The 11,148-nt window shown below is 29.9% G+C and overlaps 1 protein-coding gene across 1 annotated transcript; it reads right to left on the minus strand.

The window, feature by feature from the left end:
- Nucleotides 1–3,139: 3,139 nt before the first annotated feature.
- On the minus strand, nucleotides 3,140–5,010 carry LOC8284670 (protein BIG GRAIN 1-like A). Its single transcript, XM_002521300.4, has one exon. The coding sequence runs from the start codon at nucleotides 4,572–4,574 to the stop codon at nucleotides 3,294–3,296; it is 1,281 nt and encodes a 426-aa protein (XP_002521346.1). The 5' UTR covers nucleotides 4,575–5,010; the 3' UTR covers nucleotides 3,140–3,293.
- Nucleotides 5,011–11,148: the final 6,138 nt, after the last annotated feature.

Consider the following 11,148-nt stretch of genomic DNA (forward strand, 5'->3'; position numbering starts at 1 on the left):
CTTATTATAAAAGCGATAATTCATTTATGAAAGCTTGAACTTAAAACTACTGCCTCCTAAATAGTTAGTTAAATAATTAAGGTAAATTGATGTCATCAAATCTTAAGTAGATAAAGCTTTCATTTAAGTAACAATTCCCAAGCTAATAATGTTATTAGTTAATTATTTATAATTAGATGGGAAATTAATAACTTGAGAATGTCACTTCTTGATTTCTTTTCAATCCAATTAGCATACTTTATATTTAGTACTGGTCCCCTTTGCATTATTTATTTCTAATCCTATAGTCATTTTGGACCTATAAACACTTTTGACTGTATATAGTCTATAGGGATAGCCTTTTCTTTTCCTACAGTTTAAGACTCTTAAGCTAACTTTTAAATATTTGGGTGTTAAAAAATTGCTAGTTATGGATCTGTTAATTATGATAACTTAATTAGCATATCACACTGTTATGATTTTGTGGTCCTCTTTGGTCTCTCCTCTCTTGACGTCTTGCTAATCCATTATTTTTTAGAGAAAAGGAAGAGAATTATATGGGCAAATCTAACTGTTTTTGATAAGAATGCATGTGCCAACTGCTAAGAATGTTGAGTGAGATCATTTAAAGGGTCTACTAAACAAGATTAGTATATAATATGAGATTTTGTTAGCAATAATGCCTTTCTCACAATAAGGGTGTTTCTACTTGTACAAGACAAGACTCTTCATTTTGATGGGGATTGGAGAAGAGTTGTCTCGGGAATTTTAATTTTTTGCAATGATATATTCAAATCATATATATATATATATATAGGAATAACTATTCATAAATAAAAAAGGATTTCTCTAAAAATAAATAAGAAATTAAAATCTCAATTAGAGATGGCAATAAATAGAGTATTGTCCCAAAGAGAAACAACATGAAATATGAAAAAATTAGTACATTTACGTAATTAAAGCAGTTGCAAAAAGAACATTTTCCATTTGGTTTTCTTCACGAACAATATGGAAAAAGAGAAAAGAAGGAAATTTTGAATCTTTGGCAAAATATTGTAAATCTGAAGAACATGTAACTAAACTAACTAAGCTTGAGTACTAATACAAATTAGTTTTTCCAATTGAAGTTCAAGATTCAAAGTTTTTTCAATCCTTAGTTTCAAAAGAAAAAGTTCTCTTAATCCTTTTCTTGGAAGAATTTGTCACCACCCGGCAATGGGTAACATACAACTAACGTAAAAACATTATTCGTGAGTGTGTTTGGTCTCCATGACATTTCAAACAGTATCCTAAATATTGAAATAATGATCGACTCGGACGTGGTTCAATCACTAGTTCAGTTGGTCGGATAATTAAATCGGTCGATTTAATTTGTTTGATAAATTTTTTTAATTCATTCTTTTTGACTTTTATCATTTTTATGAGTGTATAATGCAAAGTCGATTAGCCAATTGAACCAACTGGCTAAATCTATCTTGACTAAATTTCTTATTTTATACACTAAATTACACTGAACTAGTAATTAATTTCCAATTGAACTAGCTACTCGGACCGACTTTAAGAACACTAGTTTGAGAAAAAAAATTTGAGTCCATACAAAGTGTAGTGTTTTCCCTCCCTTCCTCTAGGATTACTATGTGTGGCAAAAGTTATTCCTTCACTCCTTTTCAAAATGTAGAGCGAGATGTAGCTTATTTGACCTTGAACATAATTTGAATTTTATGTATAACTTTGCAACCACAAAATTTTGTAAAAGTTGTGTGTTTGTGACAATTTGCATTTACAGATCCAAGACAGTTTTGATATTCTACATCGGTCCCCTAAAGTCTACTCTTTTTGAATGATAGGTGAGGGAGGGATATACCAATACGAGGACCTATAGTAATTGAGACCACACCATGAAACAGAAGGCTAAATGGGAAAATAAATAAATATTATATATGTATATATACCTTAAAGAAAAGTTCAAAATAAGACTTAATGACAAACTTAAGGTGCATCATGGACCAAAATTCTGATTCAAATACTGATAGACAGCTTTTGATCCTTGATATTTAATATTTGTCCTGTAATTGCAAGAAGCTCAAATATATTAACAAAAGGTAACAACAAATAACCCAATTGTATAAGATACATGATATAGACCCTTTATTATTTGATGTGAGAGAGACAAAAATGAAAGAAAAAAGTTATCTATTTTAGACGTATGCACGATTTATATATATTTTTTAAATTTAAATAATTAAGTGTCTGTTGATCATTTTATGTCAAAATGTAAAATATTCGTGTATATATATATCAGTTTTTTATTCGTCGATGCAAGTAAAATTTAGCTAAAATGGAAAGCTATGAAAAAAGTTTATAAAATTGGAGTCAATTCTTGAAGATGAGATTAGCGGTCACATGTATATAGCAAAATGAGGAAGACATATCATAAACTTTAAAACCCCATGCTTATACCTTAGAAGCCAACCAAATTTGACATCAAGGTTTAGAGGATCAAAGTGCAGATCCTTTTGTCTACATCTTTAGGGACCATGCATCTCTCTTCCTCTTCCTTTTCTTTCCCACTAACCTCATCAATTCACCTTCTTTTCTTTTCTTTTTTTTTTTTTTTTTGGTTGGTCCTTTTTACCATTATCAAACCTGTGTCATTATTTACCACTAAATTAATTACAATCTGCCAAGATATAACTTTAATCACACATCTCAAACTCATAAAGATAGTGTTTATTTTTTTTATTTTTTTGGCTCTAAAAAATTTATATCATACATTTAACATTATAATTCAAGTTTTAACTTTATTTTTACTGGTAATCCTCTGGGTATCTATAGTTAGGTAGTGTTATTTTGAAGCAAATAAGGACCCCACTTATCAGAAAGAGAAAACAAATAAATAAAATACAAAAGAAAGTTGTTTCTTTCTCTTGATATGGAAAATAAGGTAGAAAATCTGCCTTTGCTTTAACCTCATCTTCTTCACCATCTTTACCCTTTCTTTCTTTTCCAGTTCTCCTGTATGAACACGATTGCAGAATCTTTAAGTTACTTCTTCTTTACATTTTATATGTATAAATTAATTTATATATAAATATATATTTGAAGATTATGTTTGATAATTATTTTCTAAGTTTCTTTAATGAAAATGAAGAAACAAAGCTAACAAAGAAATATAAATAAATAAAAGGATGAAAAATCTTATTCTCTGATGTAAACCCCCGCACCGTTCATTAATAAAGCTATAATTAATACAAAATGTACTCTCTTTTAAATTTTTTTTTTTTTTTTCTGGTTTCTTGCTTGCTTTCATGGAATTACAGAAGTAAGCCATTGGCAATGGCTCGATTAGTATCGAGATGAGTTGTTTCATACACAGGCAATTCTTCTCGATACCTTTCAATCCCAATAGCAGAAAGATTATCTAATTCAAACAAGTCAGAACTTGCATAACTTGCTGCATCATCATCATCTTCTTCTTCTTCATTATCGTCATCTTCTTCTAATTCTTGGTATCGTGGAACATTGCCATTGCTAACATCGAACTCTTCTTGCTTCTTCTTTTGAAAATTCCTTAAAAGATCTCTTGCAACCTCCTCAACTCGGCGGCTTTCATTCATTACATGAAACTTGAGCTCTTCATTGGTAGGAACTCTTGTTGTAGTGATTGTCATCAGACTAGGATTCTCTTGATCAGTGCCATATAAAGTTTTGTGCCCACAAGGCCTGGAATCCTCACCAACAATTACACTAACCGGATAAAACCTTACCGATCTTTTAGTTCCATTTCCTCTGGAGGAAGGAGTCTTGCTTAGACAAGACCTTGAGAATGAAGAAGCTGAAGAACATGTTGATGTCTGCTCGGACTTGAACTTGGTCCTTTCCTCATACCCTGACGGCGAAGATATCTTCGCCTTCTTCGCATTTCCGGCAGTGAAAAGAGAGTTGAGAAAGCTTGCAAGACGGCCACCAGGGGAAATAGGCTGCTTGACTTTCTTGAGATCACCATAGATTTTCAAGGCTTTGGATTTTGTCTTGACAAAACTGCCTTCATGATGCTTATTATTAGGCTTTTGTGTTGTGGGGTGATGATGATTGTACATACCAAGTTCATCAACAGGCCGAGCAGAAGCACTTGTTCTAATTGGCTTTGGCCTTTGCATGGTGTAATTAGTTGACGATGATCTTGAACTCAGACCATAAACTGATTCAGATTCTGAAGAAGAAAACCCACCACCAGAGCTCGACTCTGAAGAAGTAGAACTCGAGTTAAGCAACACAGGACGATGAGTGAAATCCTTTCGAGTATTTATTTTGTCGAAATCAGCCATGGATTTTCTCCGGATAGCAACTTTTTCGTAGCTTACTTTCTCCTCCATCCATTTCTCAATCATGCATGCTTTTTTCAAACTTGTTTTTCTTTCTTCTTTAACTGCAGCTCCATCTTTGAAACCATTACTGCTGTGCTTCTTCCTCATAGTTTCTCTATACAAAATCAACTCTTCTTCTCCTTTACCGTTTGATTCGTCTATCGAACGGTAAATTGCATCAAGAAGAGTTGAAGAGAAAGACGGATTTTCTCTTTGGTGGTGATCCATATCAATTTATAGAGAGATTAATTATTTCTTTTCTTGGAATAAGGACAAAGAAGGATATCAAACAGTAAGTTTTGAATGATTTGTTGTCTGCTTGAAATAGTACTACTAGCTGTTAAAAAAGCTGGTTTAAAGAGAGAGAGAGAGAGAGAGAGAGAGAGAGAGAGGATAAAGATAATTAATGGAAGCAAGAATGATGATGATTATATATGTGAAAGAGAAACTAAGACAAAACAGACTGGAAGTCTGGTCTTTTTGCTCTCACTACTCTTTTTATACAAAAGAGAAGTAAAGAAAGCAGACATGTTCATTGATGGGTTCTTGATGGCTCAAAGAGAGAGACACACATACACACACAGAGAGAAAGAAAGAGAAAGAGAAAGAGAAGGTAATGAAAGCCAAAAGCCACGCCTAAGAAGAAGGGAGAAGAAGAAGATGATTGAAGAGAGTCTCTGTTGTTTCTTTCCACATGCTCTTATAAGGCCATACACACACACACATGCTCACAACTGAGTGCCAAGTAGGGTCCCCGGTGGAACAAGTGCCAGGTTGGCAATAATGGGTGATGTGGCATAATCAATTATTAATTATCAAATAATAGTATTTAATTGATTAATTACTGAATTATTGTCCTTATTTAATTATATCTAGATACTAACGTGTTTTAGATAAAAATTCTAAATTTAAATTCTTAGAATAGCATATTTAAATTAATATTTTATCATCTATAAGAGTCTTATGGCACGTTATAGATTAATTCTAAATATATATATACTAAAAAAAATTCTTAGAGTCCTAATTTTTCTCATAAAAATTAATCTTATTTTTATTTAATACGGTAGGAAGACACACTAAATGAAAAGGTAAAAGATACAAAAATATTTTCGAATTTATTAGAAAAGTCTAATTAAGTTCTCTTTTTTTTTCTCAATTAAATTTATTATCTTTTATAAAAAGTAGAATTAAGTTTTCATTCTTTTTTTTTTTTTGCCAATTAAACCTATTAAATTTTATAAAAGGTCCAATTAATCTCTAATGCTAACAACGTCCAAAATATCATTAAATGTAAGGGTCTCATTATTTTAAGAACGCGTATAATAACTGCTCTGAATATTTTAAAGTCACGCCTATATCATGTGAGTGAGAGAAAACTATTTTTTATAATTTAACTTATATCATAACTCCTACAACTGTAGAACCCCTTTCCAAGATTGGTCTTCCTCCATGAAGTATGCATATTTATTGGTTTTATTGCAAAAATATATTGAAAGTGGTGGGATATAATCTAACTCGACGACTTGCACTCGCCCTCTACTTACAAATGAGCACGATGAAAAAGACAAAAATATTGATGTCATTTCAGGTGAAGAAATAAATCACTACTCTTCTTTTTAAATTAGAGTTTAATATATTATACTAATTGTGCAAAAAAAAAAAATGGCTTTATCTTCCTCATGGAATATAGGCGTGATTTTAAAATATTAAGAGCGGTTATTATTCATGCTCTTAAACCCTTACACTTAACGGCATTTCGGACGCTGTTAGTACTATAGGTTAATTAGACCTTTTATAAAAGTTAATGGATTTAATTAAGCTAAAAAATAAAATGAGAATTTAATTGTACTTTTTATAAAAATTAATAAATTTAATGATCAAAGTGATTTTCCTCATTTTTTCCAATAAATCAACGACGTAATGCCATTGGGATACTTCGAAATGAGGGATATTTTTGAAAGTTTTAATTTCCAAAGCGTGTAATGGAGTAAACAAACTAAATCTTTCAGTCTAGTACTTATTACTTCTTGGGTTGTAATTGCTATTTTATTACGCAGAACCCTATACAAGGGGTTTTTCCCCAACCTATACAAAGGGACGAGAACTTAGTTGGATTTTTTTAATAAGTTCAAGGCTATTTTTATAGCTTTTGCCAAAAACAAAAATTATCATCTTTATGCTATTGTGTTTTCACTCTGCCTCCTTCACGTGAAGTGACATGAGATCCTTGCTTTTTCTTGCATTTGCAAAAAGAAAAAGATTGTGGGTAGATAGCTTATATACCAACTCTCTTCTATCCTTCCCATTTCTTAGTTTAATGTATATATGATTATATGCAAGATAGTTGGCTATTTTTCTACTAATAAATAAAATTGAATATCCCATATTTCATCAAAATAATATATATACACAGTCCATCAAATAGAAATAAAATCAATTTTCAGCTTTATTTAAATTTATTATTATTATTCAGTAAGATATTCAAGACTTATTTCACTATTCTTCCTTTATTACGTTTACATCTTATTCCTTTTTCTAGTGAATTTAAACATATACTGTGCTTCATCAATATGACATATCTATATATAAACAATAAAAGAAAAAGAAAAGTGTTTTCTCAATCAATTTTATTTTATTTAAATTACGTAAAAATTCTCTCGCCGGCCAATGATTACCGAAAACAACATTATCGAATTTAGAAATAAAATTATAAAAATATAATTAAAAAATATAAATTCTCTTCTTTATCAATTGAATTACAATCCTTGGAATCAGCATTTATCGTTATTATTATTTTATTTCATTATTTATAATAAGTTCATACACAATAGGAGATAATAATTTTTCTATAATCGTTCTGGAAGCAAACATTTACCTAGCAGAACCTCTAATTTTTAAAAATAAATATTCCTGACAATTGAATTAGAGCTCAAGTGGAGGATTAAGCATTATTAATTTGGATTAAGCATTACTAATGCAGAAGCTATGAGTTTTACATGTTTGCAGTCAACTAATGCGGCTCCTTGGATGCTTTGACTTTGTAACACTATCCAACAGTCAAATGAACAGCAATAATGCTGCTCTTTTGTATTAAATTCCATTCTTAGATTTTCTTTTCTTATTTTCTGAAACAAACAAAAAAGTCTGTTGAAATTGGCTGACCAAATGTTAGTGGTATATTATAGATAATATATATAGAGAGAGAGAGGGAGAGTAAAGTCTTGGAGAATTAAAAAAGCCAATAAAAGACAGTATGGGATAGATTGAAAGGAAGAAACAAATTTATGATGATAATATAATTTACCAACTAATTGATTGGTGAATTGTTTTTATATAAGGAAAAACTTGCATTTGTTGTTGCCCATGTGGATAGCAAATCAGAGAGTATAATTGTGCACTTGATATTGTGAACAGGGAATTATGAACATGGAAGCAACATGCATGCTAAAAATAGAATATATTATCAAATTCACCAAGATGATTAACAGTTTATAATTATGGATTAGCGAATAAGAAAGCAGGCATTGATTGTTGTGCACAATTGTCCTTATATGCTCCAAGTCCAATTAATAGATAAATTAAAAAGGATCATCCTCCATCACCTTCTTTTTTCCATGGTAATCATACTCACTGTTTAACCTTTAGGGGGTGCCACTCCCAAGTTCAGTGTCTGTATCTACTTTTATACCAATTTAAACTGTGTTCAGTGTCTACTTAAGTTGCAGATATAGTAATCATATGGTTGGTTCTGTAATCATTCTAAGTATCCAATTTTCTTCTTTTAATACATCTTTGGATCCTGTAATTAAATTGCCCTCATTTGTTACTACAACTGATCAACGAAGCCGTGTGGTATTTCACAGCGTTGTATTGCTTTATGAGTTGGCCATTGTTAAAAAGTGCTCATTTAGCTTCATTTTAATATTTTGGTCCTCCAATCTTCCATGAGATTAGAGAAAAATAATAATTTTTATTATTAATTATAATTAAAATCTGTGATTATAGAGGGTGTTTCAGTCAAACTCCATTTTTCTTTTGCATTTGAATGCCCCTAGAAGGAAAAATTTAATTTCACCTTCTATGGTTCAGAAGCTTTGAATCTCCAATTGTATCCCTAGGAAAGTAACGAGAGTAAGAAAAAAGAACAAACTATTGATCTTATCATTCAAGTTTAATTTAATATTTTTAAAATTTATGAATATTTTAGTCTAAAAAACTTTATATATTTACTCAAATTAATCCCATATTGAATAAAAATTAATTAAAAAAAATTATAATAATTTTTAAAACTATTTTATAATTTTAGTATAATAATATTATGAGATAATAAATAGCTATTACCACCATTATTTTTATCAAAACCACCTTCATCACTCTCGGCACCTGTAACGCTTCTTTCACCGCCATTATTCAAAAAGTACAATGACACCAACAAATAATAATATTTATTTTTTATTATAATTTATTTGAATATTAATATATGTTTTCTAATTTAAATAATATATTTTAATATAAAAATTAAAATTTTTATTTTTCATTGTATCCACTCTTTTATTAGAGAGTAGATAACCCAATAAGAGGAGAGACGTATATATAGTATAGATAGCTATAATTATGAGATAGCTATAGTTATGCCCGCATATGTTTAATAAGCCTTGTTATGTTTGTTTTATGTTATGCACTTCAATCGTATTATATGAACTTGATTAAAAATCGAGTCAATCCTTGTGGAAAGTCTTTTTTTAGTATTTGTTAGTGTCTCTTTCTCCTTTCTATGTACTCAATCTACGAACCTGGCCTTATCTAATAGTCCTTCAAGGCCCCAAAAAGACAGAGCCAACTCTTTTTGAGGCTCGAATTCACAAAATTTGAAAAGACCCCCACTCTTTATAGATCTTCCACGAGGGTGGCCAAGCATAAAAGTATGCCAATGAACCGTTCTTAGAGACATAAACTCTTAGAACCGTCTCAAGCATATTATGCAAGGAGACATTGCTTTTGCTAATTCGAATTGAAGGGTGATATAAAATCGGCCTATTTCCGGCATCATATCCATAGTTAGCGCATTCATCCTCCTTTTCCTTTTTCTTGTTGTTGGATATCTCGTTCGTACACCTATTTTCTCATTGAGCGAAGGGTAAGATTGATTTTTCAATCAAAAGTACTATGTGAAACCTTCGGTTTTTTCCTCTTAGTAGGTTTCCATATCAAGGCTCAATATCGAATTAAGCTATCTAGAAGTTACAGACTTAAGATATGAATGAATAGGAAGAGAATATGGGGGAGCTTGGGGGCAAAGGCAAAAAGATCATTTTTAAAAAAAAAAATTAAGGCTAATTTGAGTTAAATATGCAAAAATTTGAATTAAAATATCTAAAATTTAAAAAATTATTAAAAAAATAGATTTTATAATAAAAACTAAAACTAAAATTACAAGTGATAAGAATCTTATAAAAAGTAGCTATTTTTTTAAATTGTTTAAGATATAAATTTAAAGTTTTAAGAACCAATAGTTAGAAATTTTTAATTTTTAAAAGTCTTATCTTAAAGTTAAAATTCTCAAATGCAGGTGATTTATAAATATACACTAGATATCTCTAATATATAAGTATAAACTATTTTTATAAGATCGCAACCAATTAATTTAAAATAAATAATTGAAATTTTATTATCCAATAAGTAAATACTCAATTTAAAATAGAAATATGCCATTCTCTTCAAATTAAAGGTCGAGAACATATAAATATTAACTAACAAATTGTTATATTTAATAGGATTACATCTTAAATTTAAAATACAAAATTTGATATGCAAATTATTGTAAGATTTTAGATCTACAGATAACTAACATCTCAACTAATTAAAATGTTAAAAATTAGAAAATATTAATTTTAACAAGGTTTTAAATCCTTAAAAATTTGAAATACCAGCAAAAGAAAAGGTACTTACGTTGTATTTGGTTGAAATTTATAAAATTTATAGAATTCATTTACAAATCTAAAATTTATATGCTTTGAATGAAGTGAAAATTAATTTAAAAATTTTATATTACCATATAATTGATTAAAATATGATAGTAAAACTGTTTCCCTTGCAAAAGACGCATATATGGCATATCTTTTCTTATTCCATTCCGACAAGCTACTGGGAATGGCTGAATCGCCCTCATGAACATCAAGATGGTGAAATCCTTCTATGAGTCAATACTTATTTGCATGTTCTAGAGTAAGAAGGACAATATCAATATATAATTCATTTTAAGGAAAATCCGAGATTAACACCAGAAGCTAACTTTTCCATCCCAAATCTTATAATATTGTTAGTTAACAGAGAGCCATGTTGTTAGTGGCAGATGATGATTCTTTGCACAATGATTGCACTCGTGGCTCCTAAACTTTTTGGTGAGAATAAGCTTGCAAAACTATAACTATAAGTATGTGATTCCATTAATTGATTATACAAAAGGAAGGGCCAATTAAATTTGGTTATATGGGAAAGAAAAAGTTTGTGAGGTTAAGTATGATGATGTGATTTGATTAATAGTACAACAAAGGATTAGTACAAGGGAATTTTGTGTGCTAGAAAGTGGAAAAGTGTGATTTGTTTAAGCAAAGTTTTTGCACTGATCATCAAGAAGAAGCTTCAAATAAAGTAAACATGCGTGCGTGTGTGTGTGTATGCAAGCCAATGTTGATCTCCTTAATTAATTCTTCTTCCTCCTCTTTCTCTCTTTCTTTCTTCCTTTTTTATCTTCCTTCACAAACACGAAAATTTCTTCATTATTATTCGTTATAGCGACATA

The sequence above is a fragment of the Ricinus communis genome, chromosome 8, assembly GCF_019578655.1.
Source record: "Ricinus communis isolate WT05 ecotype wild-type chromosome 8, ASM1957865v1, whole genome shotgun sequence".
Lineage (NCBI taxonomy): Eukaryota > Viridiplantae > Streptophyta > Magnoliopsida > Malpighiales > Euphorbiaceae > Ricinus > Ricinus communis.